Genomic DNA, 17716 nt, shown 5'->3' with positions numbered 1-17716 from the left:
GTAGACCCAATGGGCACTATTTTGGGCTCTAGAGCCCAGTATGTCATACTACGATTTAGAGGCTTTGACGATATATCAAACGAGATGATCGGATGATCACTTCGGCTTCATTCCTCTCATCATCTTCGTCGGGTATGAACTCAGATCCAAGCCCACTCTCTTCCAGCTCCCCACCCTTGTCTAATAGAATGTGCTCTTTAATTTTGTATGCAATAACAAGGTGCTTGATGAAAACATACAAGATTCATTTTTCTTCTATTTGAAAATTCAAATCTATTTTGCATGAAAACCAAAGAGTGCCCCCCTAAATAGAAATGTGTTTGATAACCGGTTCTAACCGGAGAAGAGAATCAACATGAGTATACAAACTTAATGAAGTTATAAACCAACGATTTCAATTTGCATAGATTCAAATTTCACCCGCCGTGGAAGTCTCGGAGGCTTCGTTTTCGGACTTGGGCTTAGGTTCAGGCCCAAGACTGGCTTGTCGGTTTCCGACACTCTCAATAAGCCTAACCAAATCAGACATCTTAGGTCTCTGGTCCGGTGCTTTGACAACACACGACATTGCAATCTGCAACATCTCAACCATCTCTTCCTCTATGTTCGTATACCTTAAAAGCTCCACGTCGAACACCTCTGCAGTCCATTCCTCTCTCACTACCGAATGTACCCATCGAACCAAATGTATAATCTCATCTCCTGCAAATGTCCATCATTAAACCGAAATCATCCTTAACCGAACATGTATATAATAGTATCATGGTCTTTACCTGCTGTAGTGTGAATGGGAGACTTTCCGGTGAGGAGTTCGAGCAGTACGACGCCGAAGCTGTAAACGTCTGAGAGCTGAGATGACTTCCTTGTGTCGGTTACTTCAGGCGCACGATAACCGGCTTGCCTCGAGATAGGTGGAGCCAAGGCGCTCATCACCGCGGTTAAACCGAGATCAGATACGCAGCCATTACGCTCTGAGTTCAAGAATATGTTTGAAGATTTGATGTTGCCATGGACGAGCTTCCCATTATTCTCTTGGTGGATGCGAGCTATCCCTTTAGCTGCACCAATGGCAATACTCATTCTTGTCTCCCAGTCCAGTGGAACTCTGTTTTCTCCTCTGTTACCTGCACGATTGCAATACTCATTCTTTATTTATCCAACAGCAAACGCTAACGGAAACCGGCTTTTAGTTTTAAGAGAGGCTTGGAGCGATTTGAAGCAGTTTACACAACCACCACTATTAACAGTATATTTAACAATGTAATGAAATAGTTATAAAGATTAATAGCTCTTTATATATATGTTTAATGTTTTTTTTTTTAATTATAAGCTATAAATTAACAGTAAATCTAAAAGTTAAAAAATTTAGAGCATAATTTTTTTTCTTTTTTTGGAAATTCCTATTTTTTTTAGTCTAAGCACTGCACTGTAGCTATGACACATTGTTAGATCATAAATTGAAAACGTACCATGAAGCAAAGAAGCCACACTCCCATTACCGAAGTAATCATAAACCATAAGCTTCTCATCCTTAGAGTAATAATAAGCCTTAAGCTCCACAACATTCTCATGCTTAATCCCCCCAATAATCTCCATCTGCTGCTCGAAATCGCGTTTCCCAGCCGCAACGTCCTTGAGCCGCTTCACAGCGACAGAAGTCGCATCCTCAAGAACCGCCTTGTACGTCGTCCCAAACGTGCCTTTACCAAGAACCTCCGCAGAAGCTCTCAAAAGATCCTCGAGATCAAACGAGTAGTTACACCCTTCGAAGAAAGACAACCTGTTGTTCGCGTCTTCCATCCTCGACACGAACTTCTCAGGAGACATACCACCTTTCTTCTGCAGCTTGGCGTCGGTTACAATCCCATCGCCTTGGCTTAGTTTCATCCTCAAGTAACAAACAGCCAACACAAAGACTAAAACCGCTAGTAGCACAACGGAGACAGCGATGACTATCAGCAAGAAGACAGTCTTGGTTAGACCCAAGAAGTGAGGTTTGGGCTTCTGACGAGGTTTAAGCTCCTGATGAGCCAAGTCAGGAGGCGGCTGCACGAGAGAGAAGCCACCAAGGCCTTGATAAGACGAGGTAGGGAACCTCTGAAGCCAACTCGGTATAGGTCCATTGAGATTGTTGTAAGACAAATCAATATGCTGCAAACTAGACACACCGCTCAGATCAGGAATGTCGCCGGAAAGAGAATTATTAGCAAGATTCAACGACTGCACACGCTTAAGACTCGCCAAAGAATCAGGAACCGTTCCGTTGAAGTCATTGTTAGAGAGGTTGACGCTGGTGAGATTCTTCCAGACAGAGAAATCCTCAGGCAACTGACCGGAGAAGTCGTTGTCTTGAAGGTAAAGGAAGGCCAAGTCTTTCAGCTCGGCGAAGTCTCCAGGGAATAGGCCTGAGATGCGGTTGGATCTGAGGCTGAGGACAGTGAGGGAAGAGAGTCTGCTTAAGGTGTTGGGAGGGATCTGACCGTTGAGTCCAACTCCAGGCAATCTAACGGCTGTGATGCGAGATCCGTCTTTGTTGCAGGTGACTCCGGTCCATGTGTTGCAGACGGAAGTGGTCTCGTTCCAGTTGAGCGAGCGCGTGGGACGCATGAGGGTTAGGAACTCGAGTAATGCGCGTTTGTCTTGGATTGGATCTGCGTTTGCGACGTAGATGAGTAGACACAGAGTGAAGATAACCCTCCAAGCTTCTTCCATTGGTGTGGTTAAAAAACAGAACACAAACGAGATGTTTCTTTGTCTTTGGTCTGAAGCTGAAGAGAAAAAAAAAACAAATCTTACTCAATTTTGACAAGATGATGAGACTATAAATAGATTAATCCACACTTTAATTTAAATTAAAAGGTTACAAAAAGCAGAAAATTTGCAGATTTCTAGAAGACTGCGGATCAAAAAGCAAAAGGGAATCTGAAGCTCTATGTGCATTTTTTTTTTTATATAAATAGAAAAGCAAAAGAGTGGGAGACAATGAGAGAAAAGAGTGTTAAGCTTCGAAAATGACGAAACCAAAGTCCTTTCCTTTTTGCTTTTGTATACATTCAAAGCTTTAATTTAAATCTCTTCCCGAAACCCTAGAATTTCTGGGAACTTAAAAGTGTAAACCTAACTTTTATCAAGAGATTGATTATATATATTACTGGAGTATTACAAATTAAAGATATTGATACCTCTCTTTTTTTTTCCAGATCTGAACTACTTTAGCAACTCATCAGTTACGAAGTGACGATGAGATGCGAAGAACCACCGTACCATTCAAGCACTGAAGTTAAGAGCTTCTTCTGACTTTTTTTTTAATTTCAACAACTGATTTAATTTATTTTTATTTTTTTTCTTTAGGGGCAATTAAAGATGACGACGAGGGATGCGACTTTTTTTTTAATATTTTAATCGGTTACAGATTCGGTGACCGGTGAGTCTGTGAATCGGTACGTTCCGGTTATTAAATACCGAACCGGGGACCATTGCTTTCGTCGGTGTACCTTGCTTGAATTTTTATTATGCCAGCCCATATTATCATGGTTATAGTTTGCTCGAATATTTATTATACAAATATAATTGATAGGTTATGTATTTTGTATTTATCAAAACCGGCTGATTTTTATGAACCGGTAAACATATGAGAGGAGATACTTTGTGATTAGTTGGTCAAATGCTCAAGAGGGAAACATTTAATGATGTTTAATCGACTGGACTAGAAAACAATATTTAACTTACCAAATTACATGAATCTCATACAAATACGTTTTTTTTTATGTACTTGTCATATTGAAGTTCCAAGCCTTCAATGCATTTACCATTTAATATATTTCTTTTTCATTTTGACATCAAGTATTTCATTAAAAAAATATTACTTTCCCTTCGGTGTATTAAATATTGGACCGACTCAATTATAGAATTTATTATGGTGCATCATAATAGGCCAATAATTTCAAATCTTTCATGATTATTGTGATGATTTAACACCATCTTAGCCACGGTTGATTCCTTTTGCTTTCACCAACGCTGTGAGGTATTCATGAGAGTATTAAAAAATGCTTTTCCAACCTTTAACTCTAAAAAGAAACATTTTTATTTAGTTTTGTTACTACTTGTAAATCATGAAAACGAAAAAGCTTTATTAAATAATCAAAATACAAATTATCTTCATACAACACAAGTTAAATCTCGCACAAAACCAAGATCTTGTCACAGCCAAAAAAACTGGTGACAATTTTCAAATCTCAGGTTTCCTTTTAATATTCAGGATTTGATACCAAAGAATCACACGCACACTGTGATGGTCTTCTATAGACTATACCGAAAAATATAATTATAAGAGAGACAGAAGAAGAATCAATCGGTTTGAAGATAACCGGTACCGGTTTTTTCAGGTGGAAAGGACAAGTGAGAGACTTAATTTCCCGGTCCATTCTTCACCCGGTTTCAAGGTGATTGGTTTCTCAATTGCTGCACCATCAACACAAAGCATATGTTTATACTCTTCATCTCCCAAATCCGGCAATGCTTTAGCTTTCTTGTCCCATGGATTCCACACCACTGCAACAAAACCACAAGAATCTGATCCTGTTAGATAACCGGATTCCGGTTAAAAAATACGGTTACGGTTTTAGGATCTTACCAACATCAGGTAGACCTTCTTTCTCGATAAGGAAAGTACGTTTTCTCTCATGGTCAAACACAGCAACCACGTCTTTAGAGTTCAAGTACACTCTATCGATCTCGGACTCAAAGGTTAACGCATCGCCTTGCTCAGTAAACCGTTCTTTATCAAGCATGTTATCAAGATAGTCTAGAGTTTCAAGTCCTTCAACTCTTACTTCACTGATAAAATAACCAAAAAAGGAAAGAAAGAAAGCATTGAGTAAGTGTGAACTTCGTAGAGACAAGAGAGAGGATAAAGAAACTTGGTGTTTAAACCTGATATCGGAGATGGAGAAGTAAGTGTGGTAAGCAATGGAAAAGCTAAAAGGCTTTGAGTTGATGTTTCTGACTCGTGATATCAGAGTTAGGTTCCCATCTAGTCCCAGTGAAACTCTCAAGTGAAACTCAAAGCTGAAACAAGAGCAATAACAATTATTAAGAAATCTGAAATAAGAAAAAAAAAGATTAGTGAAGTAATCACAATTAGAATACCAGTGAGGCCAGATCCTTGTTGTGTCTTCATCAGAGGACTTAAGTACCAAATCAACATAGGCTTTGCCGGTTGAGTCGAAGGACGGTAAAGCAGGTGGATCATTTTCCACAAGCCACATCTTATTTCTTGCGAACCCGTGTTGCTCAAGTGATCCTCGAGTTCCAAACTGAAAAAAACAGATTCAAGAAAGGTGATCAAACTTATTCATGTCTATTAAAAATATCTTAGACTTTTTTGAGCCAAATGTACCTGAGGAAAGCATATAGGGATTCCTCCTCGTACCGGATGGGGAGGCTTAGAGTTAGCCTGAAACAATATGTCGCATTATGTTCACTAAATATTGTAAAAAAATAAAAAAGTTGCTTGAATGTTGGAAAGAGCCGAAATAGTTTTGTACCTTGGCACTGGTGAATAACAATTCATCACCTCTCTCAGTCTTCCAAGAAAGAACTTGTCCTCCATGTAAACTAATCTGAACAAAGATATCATCCGGAGTATAAAAACAAAACTGTCAGCTCGATAATAAAAAGGAGAAAGTGTGGTGGGTGTGATGCAGGAATCACATTATAAATATAAGACTAGATCTAAATCTACCACTTTTTTTTTTTCGTCAAGAGAGATTGGAGTTATTTATAAATATTCAACCTTCAAGATTCAGAACCCAAATCACGATGTAGAAACAGAACAGTCTAACACACCTCTGATCCCTAAGAACCTAAATACATAGATTTCTCCCAAAAACCAAAATTTTGGACCAGTTCAATTCAAATGTACGAAAGACAGAACACAATATTGAGAATTAATCTTAGATTATCTAATACCTAAAGGAGTTTTTAGGCAGAGAAAAAAAAACATTCGAACAGAGTTGGTGGGCAATCTTATTAAAAGTCAACATCTTATCCTCTACTTATTCCGAGTATAAAAAAAAATAAAATTCAGAATCTTGCATCGAAAAGAGGGATTAGTACTTTCTTGTACAACATCGGAGAAACAAATGGAAGAAAGAATAAGAATGAATCACCTTTACAGAAGCGCCTTTAGGATTCTGGAGAAGAACCTGATCGGTTCCATTTTTATCCTTGACCAAGTCAACCATAGGTCTCTTCTCGTCATCAGTAGATGCTTCCATTGTTTAACAAAAGAGAGAAAGACTTTGATGTTTTGTTTATTTTTTGGTCTTCCCCCCTATGCTTTCTTAAATCGAGGGAGAAAGTTAGGCGAAGAAGTCACAAGAAGAAAACTTTCTTGTGGGAGCAACAAGAAAACCTAAGTTATCTCGTGAGATCGAGAACCAAACACCCAACCAACACTTCAACTGCTATGTCCTTTTCTTACACCGATAAAGCTGCAACACACACACACACACCAAAACAAATTAAACTTATGTGCAAACAAACAAACAAAGACGTGAGGTTGATATTGCAAAACGCAAAGATCCTTTGAAAATCACTCCAAAAAGTTCAAAAAAATATTAATACACCACGACTTCCCGTGGAAATGATTAACGAGTGAGAAGCCTAATTAAGCAAACCGGAGAAAATTACGTACCGAAAATCAAGAACTCAGAAAGCAAAAGATACAAGTTTTCGAACCGGAGCAAGAATATGAATTATTCAGAATGAGAATAAAAGAAGATGGAGATATTTAAAAGAGAGAGAAGTCAGAATAATTGGGCAATATGTTGAAAAGTTGCACAGATTCAAAAGCCCCTGCAAATTGTATTTTAAAAATGTTTTTTTTTTCTTTTTAAAGGGCGCATTCATCAATCACTGAATAATTCTTCACTAGAATTATATTTTCTGTATATAATTGACGATTTTTAATTATATTATGTCACGTATTCTAGCGCAATTCTGATATTGATCATGTATTTAAATTGTTTATTTGGTCATTTTACATTTTCCTTTTTAATAAAAGTATCTAATATCAATCAACTTTCTGAAACTCAATGATGTTTTTATTTTAACAAGAAACTCAATGAAACGTCATGAAGTGTCACATGTAAAACTTGCGTTTGAAACAATTAAACCTTAACATATACATTTTTCTTTCCAAAACAGATTTAAAACAGGCAAATATTTGTTTCTTTAATAATAATACAAAAAAGGAGAAGATGATGGGAGGACAGCTGGTTGTGATGAGAGGTGTGGGGATGGGTGGATCTTGACATGCGACCATGATTAACGGAATTAACTACCTGTTCATTTTTTGGAGGGAGTTGAATATTTCGTTAATTAGTTTATAATTTTACTTTAAACTTCGTCGCAGTCTTTAGTTTACTTGATAAATATGTCAACTGTTTCTTTAAAGCTTTTCGACCATTTCAGCAGATAAATTACATGCATACTAGCACATATTAAAAACAATCATTAAACGAAAGGTGGCTCGGCATATAAAATAACCAAACGAAGAAGTCCGCACAAGCCAAATGATCCAAAATAGACCACGACCATGATTTGTCCAAAAAAAATGACCAACACCATGAATTTTACAAATACTACCTTTGAACAAATACACGATTATAAACAACTCGTTTTGAATAAATCTTTACTTCTCCTCATCAATTCTATCTTCATGTTCATCTCATTAAAGATTTCAATCTGAAGATATATCTTTGTATTGTGAATAGAATCCTGTCAAACTATTCATCCACTGTCCACAGTCCAGATACGATTTCACCTACATTTACATAACTAAAACTGATCTACCTTTCTTTTCTTCTAAGATTATACTGAAACGTGCAAATTAAAGTATTATATCAAGTTGTTCTTGTCTTGTTATGCCGACCTCTGATATCTTTAATGCGCCAAGTACGTCGCTATGCGAACTCGTTGGTCGTCCTCTTCGTATTATGTTTTGTAATCATTAGTTTCTCTAGTTGTCTTGAAAAGAGGTTCACCCAATAACCCGAGAATGTAAATATCATTTGTACAGCATATAGTCAGAAACTTCCCTTAGATATATGAATATATTCTAACTTGGTTAATAATCTAAATTGGTTTGTTTCACGTTGAAGTTGCATTTTATGATTAGAAAACGACTGAATAAGATGGTTTTTGCTGATAATTCATTTGTAATTATGCGTCCCTCGACTCCTCTATAATTTTCTGAAATATTGAAAAGGAAAAGACACAGCGACATCAGACATGCGTATAATAATATTCTGAAAATGACCACCTTATCGTCTGATTTATGTGGACGAATAAAATTGATTTTTTTTTTCATTTTCTTTTTTGTTACATAATTTCATTAACTTAAAAATATAAAACTCGGCTTTTCAGCCCATCCAAGTGTCTCTAAATATTATGTTTTCTTTTTTTGAACACAACCGAAACTTTATTAGCAATCTGAGTTTAGTGCATAGAGTAGTAACAACGCACATAGCAGATCTAGAAAGAGAATCTGCTATAATGTTAAGCTTTCTACGGACAAAAAAAAATTAGAAAAACTCGATCTCCATAAAAACTCCAAAGAGCTTCACCGGATAAGTCTTCAAATTCATAGCTATAATGTGCTCCTAATAGCTCCTCAAAGTCGGTTCGACACTAGACATTAGTAAAAACAGATTGTTTAGCCGCTGTCACAGCTTCCGCTTCAGCGAGTAAGGTGATTTGACATGTTAGAGACTTGTTGAGCCACTTATCCTGCTTATAACTGATCTTTTCTGGGTGTTGTCGAAAATCCAACATTAAAAGGTAAAAAGAAGTGAAGAAAGATAAGTGTTTGTTTTGGAAATTGATCTGTTATGTTTCCTTTCTGGAGTGAAATTTCAATCCAATTTGATCAATATCCTAGTCAAAGAGGCAATATCTTGGTGACATGGTTGAGTGCAAGCCATGTTATGAGACTAGGGTTAGAGATACATTGGATTGAATCTTTCGGTTCAAAGTCAAAGAAGATACTTGATGACCCCCATATTGCGAGCACCTATATTGCCTGTTGATCAGATTATGCTAGTGTACATAGAATTGAGTTTGATATAGGTATGACACGAACTCCAACTCATTTGACACATGCTTAGTGATTCCAAAGGATCCAACTGACACCATGGTCCTCCCTTTCCGTATCCTAAGAGCCATTAGCGTTGCATTTTAATAAATTAGTTTTAGGAATTCAAATGAAACGTTTCTAAGGGTTTTTAACCTATTTAACATTTCTATCTTTCGTTTCGTATTTGGAAGGGTTTTCTTTTGCCGTCGAGTTTATTTGGTTGTAAACTTGTAATCGTTTAATTCGTTGGATTGTAAAAAAGAAGAGTTTCAGATCGTTTTCATTCACAGGAGTATAATTTGTGGGAAAAGTTTTAAACTCTTATATCGGTGGTTGATTTAGCCCAACACGCTTTTACAAGTGATTGTCGTTTGGCCCTTTAGGTTGTTATTTTCTGTTGATGTGGCCCAAAACTAAGTCGTTCTCTATTGCTTTTTCTCCCAGTTATATCAGAAAACTGTGTGCCGTCTCTTGTATCACTCCAAACATCTTGAAAGTTGAACGCCCTACTACTCTTCACCACGACAACAATGTCTCGCTAGAACCCTCTCTTTCTGCGACATGACGACCATGAATGACAATGATGTGTAGGCAGAATGGCAGATGGTGGATTCATCCGCCAATGTAGTAGGGCCATAAGTAAATAATCATGCACTGATCATGCATGAATTATATATTACGCCATCCCCATACAGTATATAAATACGTATGTTTTATAGAAAATCAAGATTTTCAACATATATTGGGGGAAGTTGTTGGACAAAATAGTTATCATCATAGATTGGATTTTTGTTTACTCACTGCAGTGTGATTATATAAGCTGATCGAACACAGTAACAATAAACTTAAGTTTTCAATTGCCGTAGAAAAAAATACAAGACAATGAGCTTACAAGAGACAAAAATTGAGCTTAAACTAACCCTTATAGAAAAGGGCCTATTGTACAATGATGGGTCTGAATAGGCCGAAACTTCCATTTGATTCTGATTTGTCATTTATATGCTGTAAATGGAAAAAAAAGAGTCTTTTCTAGGGGTGTTCAATCCGGATATCGGTTCGGTTTCGGTTCGGTTTTTTTCGGTTTTCGGTATTTCGGTTAGTAAAATATAACTACCATTCTAAATCCATATTTACTTCGGTTCGGTTCGGTTTATATACCGTCGGTTTTCGGTTTATTCGGTTTTATACCAAAAAACAAAATTATTTAGTTTGAGATCATATTATATGAATTTTAGAGTCATATTGTCAACATAGTCATTTATTAAAAATATATTACATGTTCAAATAAATGAACAAAAAAGTAAAAATGTTTCTACCATCAAATAAAATAATCAAATCTATAACTAAAATAAAAGTTTGAAATTTTGAAAATAAAAATATGAAACAAAACAGAAATATGAAAGAAAAGTTTTTTCACTCTTCCCTATTTATTGTTCATTAACGTCATGTTTTTTCAATTGAACACGAAACTCTGTTTGTTTACAGATAAGAAAAAAGTTTTAAAAATTTTCCATTAATTATTGTCCATCTAATTTATAATCTTCATATTAATTTAGTGAAGACTAAAACAAAGCAAAAAGATCAAAAGAAGACTTAGAAAATAAGATGTCTGAATTGCGATGTATTGTTATTTAATTATAGTTCAAGTGTTTTACAAATTAAGACTATTTATTACTATAAAATTATAGTAATAGTTATTAACACAAATTTAACTTATGTAACAAATAGATTTTCATGTATTGTTATAAAATAGATACATATTTACGTGTTTCTACTTTTAATCGGTTTTGTTCGGTTTATTCGGTTTAATCGGTTATATACCAAACCATATCCAAATCCTACGGTTTTTATAAAATTATATTCATTCGGTTTATATGGTATATACCAAAACCAAACCATATTGTTTATTTCGGTTCGGTTCGGTTCGGTACGGTTCGGTTTTACCATATTGAACAGCCCTAGTCTTTTCCAAAATTGATAACTTACAACATCTCAAATTCTTTTACTCCAAACCTGAAATACAATATATATCATTTGGAGAAAATTTTATAAAAGTAAACTAAATCTTTAATTTGACTAATATCATTCCAGACAACCAAACGATCTCGTGGCTGTATGAAATTGTATTTATTTCACTATGTCTTGCAGATTCTATATATTACACTGAAGATTATCATTCATAGGAATTCATAAAAACTATTGGATTTTATTATTCCTTAAGAATTTTTTTTTTTGTTCATAATACACTACAAGAAAACAGTGGTATTCTGACGGACGTTCCGACGGAAAATGAAATCCTCGGAAAATCCCGAAGAATTTCCGAGGATATTCCGAGGAAACACAAAATTTGGTTTCCTCGGAATTTCCTCGGAATATACCGACGGAATTCCGAGGAAATATCGTTCCGTCGGAATATTCTTATGGAACACCGAGGAAAATTGTATTCCTCGGAAAAAACCGATAAATTCCAAGGAAATATTATAGACGTTAGAGAGCCGTTGGAGAGCCGTTGGGGGATTTTAAAAATTCCGAGGAAATTCCGACGAACTAGCCGTTGGCATCGGAAATCCGTCGGAATTTCCTCGGTCTGTCGGCAGGATTTCAACTATAAATACAAGCACCCCTCTTCCTCTTCATTCACTCCATATCTTCATCCTCCCTCTCACTCTCTTTACACACGAATTTGATTTATAAAAAACATGTCTTCTTCAAATTATTTTCGTTCCTGGATCGATCGACCTCATTTGGATCCGAACACGAGATTGCTTACGGAAGAATACCAACGAGGTATAACCGAATTCATGGGGTTAGTTCACCGACAACCGGAAGCAAAAACAAGTATGTTAAGATGTCCTTGCTCTAATTGTAAAAATAAAAAGGTTATTAAAGAGTGGGATGTTTGGACTCATCTATATTTGAGTGGGTTTACAGAAGTTACAAAATTTGGTATCATCATGGGAAAACTGATTATGAACATGGTAGTACTAGCGAACCTCAGCCAGCGGTTAGATTAGAAGAACCAATTAGAACGGATGTAGATTATGGTGTAGGTACTGAGCAGATGGTAAATGATCATTTTAGAGGAGAAGATTTACCCAATGCCGAAGCTAGGAGATTTTATGATATGTTGGATACTGGAAAGCAACCATTGTACGAAGGTTGCAGAGATGGTCATTCAGCTTTATCATCTGCTACAAGATTGATGGGCATTAAGACGGATTATAATTTGGCTGAAGACTGTGTGGATGCGATTGCTGATTATGTAAAAGGTATTCTACCCGAAGATAATGTAGCTCCTGGCTCATACTACGAGGTTCAGAAACTCGTAGCTGGTCTTGGTTTATCGTATCAGGTAATAGATGTATACACTTTAATAAACGGTAAAGGGAATACTTACAATTATTTTTGAAATTTTGTTATTTCATGGTTTATGATCATCTATACAAAGAATCCTCAATGGTATGCATTATAATTGTATAAGAAATGAAATACGGCGAAAATAATCAATGTTTTAAAACCCCAAACCCTGGTTCCTCAGAATTTCCTCGGTAATTACCGAGGGTATTCCGAGGAATCCTGATTCCTCGGAATATTTTCATTTAACCGGATAAACCAAGCCGCCTAATATTTCGCGAAAATTGAATTAAAGATTTCCGAGGAAATCCCGACGGAAATATAAAATATTTCCGAGGAAAATGCTGACGGATAGTTTCCGTCGGACGCCTCATAATATTAGGGCGAGCCCGATCTTCTTCCCCATTTCTCTCTTCCTCTCCGCGCTGCACACTCTCTCCCTCTCGCGATTTCCGGCGACTCCACCCTTCTCTCTCGCGATTTCCGGCGAATCTGCCCTAATCCTCCCCCATAATCATGTATGAACCCTATCCCACTCTCTTAGGGTAGATTTGTATGGTTTTTAAGTAGATTTGATGATTTTGGAATGAGATTTATAGATTTTTGTTAGGTTGAATGGTAGGATTGTGTAAAATCGAGTTTGATTATGTATTTCACTTGATTTGGATTTTTTTTGGTTTTTATTAATTTTGTGGTTATAAAAATCGAATTTGTAATTATATATATATATATTGAAAACGTTTTTTGTATATAAAATCTATTTTTTGCATTTTAAAATCATTTATATATTAATTAAACATTTTTAAAATCTATAAAGCTTTTTTTTGTGATTAAAAATCATATATATAATATTTAAAATCATTTTTTTGTTGTAATAAAACGTTTTATGTATTTTATATATAAAATATAAATTTCTATATTTATTAAACATTTTTAATATTATTAAAACTATTTTTTGTAATTTTTAAACATTTTAAATATTTTTAAAACTATTTTTTGTAATTATAAACTGTTTTTGGGATTTATTAAAACTACTTTTTAATTTTTAAACTATTTTTTATTTATTAAAACTTTTTTTGTTAATTATTAAACTATTTATATTTTTGTGATTAAAAACTATTTTTCTTAACTATTTTTTATTTAAACTGTTTTTTTTATTAAAACTATTAGAACTAATTTTTAAATATGTTTTTTTTTAATTTACAGGTCTAATGATGATCAGATCCGGTCTCGCCAGCGTCGTAGCCGGGGTGGTATGGGGAGCCAGTCTCGGGGTTCGTCCAGCCATGTTCAGGATTCCGTTTCGCCCCACAGCTCCTACCATACATCTCCCTCTCCATTACCCGCTCCTCCTGCTCCCGCTCCCGCTGCTGCACCCGCTCCTGCTCCTTCGGGTCCTCCGGGAGTGATGAGTGTTGCGCAGTTGGTTCGACAGCCCGGTCGTGACCATCTTCCCTATCTCACTGAGTATCCACATGGACATGGTCAAACATGGTAATTAAACTTTTATTTTTTTTAACTATTTTTTATTTAAACTGTTTTTTTTATTAATAATTTGTTCTTTTTATTAGGTTCAACCGATCCGGGAACGGGATCAGCGCATGGATCAACCGTATGATGTACTCGGCCCTCGACAAGGGACATCCGACTTTCACTGACTTCCCTCTCGAGAAGCAGCATCTGTGATTTCGTCAGTTTGCGGTAAGTATTCAAATTTTTTACTTATATTTTTTATTTATTAAAAATATTTTTTGTAATTATTAAACTATTATCTATATTTACTAAACATTTTGAATATTATTAAAACTATTTTTTTAATTATTAAACTATTTTTTATTTATTAAAACTTTTTTTTAATTATTAAATTATTTTCTATATTTATTAAACTATTTTCTATATTTATTAAACATTTTAAATATTATTAAAACTATTTTTTTTAATTATTAAGCTATTTTTTATTTATTAAAACTTTTTTTGTAATTATTAAACTTTTTTCTATATTTATTAAACTATTTTTTATTTATTAAATTTTTTTTTTGTAATTATTAAACTATTTATATTTTTGTCCATAAAGTTAATAAAATATTTATTAAACTATTTCAGCAAGAATTCAACTGGAATTCCGATGATACGCTCTCTATCTATCACCATTTTGTCCATAAAGTTATGGACAACTATGGAAAGCAGATGTACGAGTGGAAGAAGATGTGGGAAGCAAACAAGGTAGTTTTTAATTTATTAACAATTTTTTATTTATTAAACTATTTTTAAATTATTAAACTATTTTTTTTTTTAAATTAAAAGGTCCCAAAGTCGATGAACGACACGGTCTGGAAGGAGTTGTGTGCGCATTGTGATAAGGAAGAGACGAAAGAAACTTCTTCCACCAACTCCAACAACCGCAGGAGCGACCGTAAAGGGAAGGGCATCTACAAGCATAACTTGGGTGCTCAATCTATTGCCACTCTGGGGGATCGCATGGTAAGTTCAACCGTTTTTCTTCAATTATTTAAGTTTCATAATTTTATTTTTTGTGTATTTCTTCAAATTTCTAATGTTTATTTAATTTTTTTTTTTCAAGGTGGTAGAAAATGAGGGCGAGCCAGTTGATGATCTCGCCCTAATGAAAATGGCGTATACCAACAAGAAGACCGGCCAGATTGATGATGGTCTTGTGAGGGACGTGGTCGACCTGGTCCAAACTCAGGTGTATGACGAAGTGTCTCAGCTTCAAACCGATGATGACGATTCGACGGCTTCGACCAACTTGTCCCGGGTTCGAATCAACGAAATCGTTGAATCGGTAAGTTCTTTTTTTTTAAAGTTCGATTTATTTATTTCTTGATTTTTATTTTATCATCAATTTATATTATTTAAATTTGGTTATTTATATTTCAGTCGGTTCCAAAGAAGAAGGGACGTTTGGTCGGTTTGGGTCGTCGCTCCCGATCGGCTGCTCCTTCTTCTGCACCATCGCCATATGTTGATCCAGAAGTTCTTACGGCTCAGCTGAAGGACAAGGATGATCGGATATCTGCGTTGGAGACCCAGATGACAGCTCAACAGGCGGGCTATGAGACACAGAAGAAGCTGAACGAGCAGATGATGGAGATGATGAGGAGGATGTACCCGAACGAGGTGTTCACGAACATTCAAGACCCGTAGTTTTTTTTTTTTTAACCAAAACTCGGAATGTTTTATTTAACTTTGAATATTATCTACTATGTTTTCAATTTTAATTTTAATTTTAAATTTTCGAATTTAAATTTCAAAAATTTAAATTTTTTTTAAAAAAATTATTTTTTTCCGAAATTCTGAGGGACATAAGTTCCTCGGAGTTTTCCGAGAGAAGGAAGTTCCTCGGAATTTTCCGAGGGACAAAAGTTCCTCGGAATTTTCCGAGGGAAAGATGTTCCTCGGAATTTTCCGAGGACCATGTTCCTCGGAATTTCCCGATAAACATTCCGAGGAATATTTCGTCGAAACTTCCGAGGATTGGGCTATCGGAATTCCATTGGAATATTCCGAGGAAGGCGTTCCTCGGTATATTCCGAGGAACATTCCGACGAACTTGGTGTCCTCGGAGTTTCCTCAGAATTTAGTTTCTTCGGAATTCCGTCGGAAATTTCCGACGGAATTCCGAGGAAATATGAATTTCCGAGGAGATATTTCCGAGGACTTCTTTCGTTGGTATGTCCTCGGAATAGCGTTATTCCGACGACATACCGACGATTTTTTCCTTCAGTATGCCGATGTTTTCTTGTAGTGATAAAGATAAATGGGATCATTTCAGGTTCTTTTGGTGTTGTAGTTCTGAGAGTAAATTTTAGGTTTTTAAGTTCGTAAATATGTTGATCAAAAAAAAAAGTTCGTAAATATGAATCGTGACAAAAAAAAGAAGTATAAATGTGAATATGGATAAGTGAAAAAGTAAAGTATGAGTTAATAGGTTGCCTCCGGAATCCCTTCTTGGTTGAGGGACCTTTTTGTGTCTGAAAGTATTTATTCCTAAGCTTCGTATGTTCTTAGGCTGGAGTGTTTTGATTGGTCATCCCTTCTCTTGTTGTAACAACAATGTTCACGTAATCTTTATATCCCATCTTCCAGATTTTTAAAAGAGTTACCCAATGGTCATATTAAGTGATGAAAAAAAAAACTGAGGATTCACTCTTTTGGAATAAAATAACAAATGAAACAGGTAAAAGAGAGATTGTCTGCTTAGCCATGAGTTTGTGTTTCCATTTCACCGCAACAAAAAGGAATTCACGTTCTATACCGAAACTGAAATACCATTTCACCTTTTCTTTTTCTTTTAGGATGTAAATAGTGATTTTGTTCAGATATGGTTGTTCAAATATGGTTGCCGCAACAAAGACACTTTTGGCTTAAGGCATTTGATCATAGTCTATATAATATATAGATCCCATCACTACAAGAAAACACAAGTTTTACGAGGGCAGTTTTCCTCGCTAATTCGTCGTAAAAGCAGTGTTACGACGAATTAGCGAGGAAACCCGTTTCGTCGTTATATGTTTGTCGTAACGCATGTATCCTCGCTAATTCGTCGTAAGTTAGCGAGGAAATAATTTCGTCGTAAAAGCGAAGGAGGATATTTCGTCGTAAAGACCACGTAAAGATTCCTCGTAAGGACGTCGCTAATTTTCCTCGTAAAGACCACGTAAAGATTCCTCGTAAGGACGTCGCTAACATTCCTCGTAATTACCACGAAAATCTTTCCTCGTAAGACACTCGTAAATAAATACTCGTAAAATTGACGTAAATACCTTGAAAGATTTCCACGTAAAGAAAACGTAAAAACCTTGAGAGATTTCCAAACGTTTCCTCGTAAAAACCACGTTAAGCTTCCACGTAAAGAAGCCGCAAAATTAGCTACGAATTTACTTCGTTTCATTATTTTATAGAAATATAAAAAATTATAATTATAAATATAATTTAAATTATTTAAATTATTAATAAAATTAAAATTCTAAAAAAATCAAAACCAAAATATTTTATATATAAATAAGTTTTGAATTCATAATACAAGAACCGAAATTAAAAAGAACTTGGGTGGTCGTTAATTAATCGCCTCGTAGAATTCATCACTCCTCGCCTGAACATCCGCCTCGGCATGTGAGTCGTCGGTCGGTGACTGGCCTGGGATAGGATTTTGTTGTCGCATGGTCCTCAACAAAGTCGCCCATTCCGGATTTGTGGCCGCTA

The 17716-nt window shown here is 35.5% G+C and overlaps 2 protein-coding genes across 2 annotated transcripts; both read right to left on the bottom strand.

Annotated features, from left to right (window-relative positions):
• Positions 1-224: 224 nt before the first annotated feature.
• On the bottom strand, positions 225-3855 carry LOC103861403 (probable inactive receptor kinase At4g23740). Its single transcript, XM_009139114.3, has 4 exons — positions 3183-3855; positions 1470-2768; positions 774-1124; positions 225-702 (listed from the first exon to the last, which is right to left on the bottom strand). Exons 2-4 carry the CDS (start codon positions 2710-2712, stop codon positions 410-412), a joined length of 1887 nt encoding a protein of 628 aa, XP_009137362.1. The 5' UTR covers positions 2713-2768; positions 3183-3855; the 3' UTR covers positions 225-409.
• A 258-nt stretch (positions 3856-4113) lies between these two features.
• Positions 4114-6950, bottom strand: LOC103861392 (putative glucose-6-phosphate 1-epimerase). The gene is made up of 8 exons (XM_009139104.3): positions 6698-6950; positions 6171-6494; positions 5547-5621; positions 5399-5455; positions 5149-5315; positions 4933-5067; positions 4634-4836; positions 4114-4551 (listed from the first exon to the last, which is right to left on the bottom strand). The coding sequence occupies exons 2-8, from the start codon at positions 6276-6278 to the stop codon at positions 4382-4384; spliced, it is 915 nt and encodes a 304-aa protein (XP_009137352.1). The 5' UTR covers positions 6279-6494; positions 6698-6950; the 3' UTR covers positions 4114-4381.
• Between the last annotated feature and the right edge of the window lie 10766 nt (positions 6951-17716).

This window comes from Brassica rapa, chromosome A01, assembly GCF_000309985.2.
Source record: "Brassica rapa cultivar Chiifu-401-42 chromosome A01, CAAS_Brap_v3.01, whole genome shotgun sequence".
Classification (NCBI taxonomy): domain Eukaryota; kingdom Viridiplantae; phylum Streptophyta; class Magnoliopsida; order Brassicales; family Brassicaceae; genus Brassica; species Brassica rapa.
Note: the sequence above shows the minus strand (reverse complement) of the source record. Positions and strands in the feature narration are given on the sequence as shown.

Coding starts and splice junctions, on each gene's coding strand:
- LOC103861403 (XM_009139114.3), bottom strand. CDS start 2,712: ATGGAAGAAGCTTGGAGGGTTATCTTCACTCTGTGTCTACTCATCTAC. Junction 1,125..1,469: donor TGTGGCTTCTTTGCTTCATG/GTACGTTTTCAA, acceptor GCAATCGTGCAG/GTAACAGAGGAGAAAACAGA. Junction 703..773: donor TCCCATTCACACTACAGCAG/GTAAAGACCATG, acceptor GGACATTTGCAG/GAGATGAGATTATACATTTG.
- LOC103861392 (XM_009139104.3), bottom strand. CDS start 6,278: ATGGAAGCATCTACTGATGACGAGAAGAGACCTATGGTTGACTTGGTC. Junction 5,456..5,546: donor TGTTATTCACCAGTGCCAAG/GTACAAAACTAT, acceptor ATATTGTTTCAG/GCTAACTCTAAGCCTCCCCA. Junction 5,316..5,398: donor TCCCTATATGCTTTCCTCAG/GTACATTTGGCT, acceptor TGTTTTTTTCAG/TTTGGAACTCGAGGATCACT.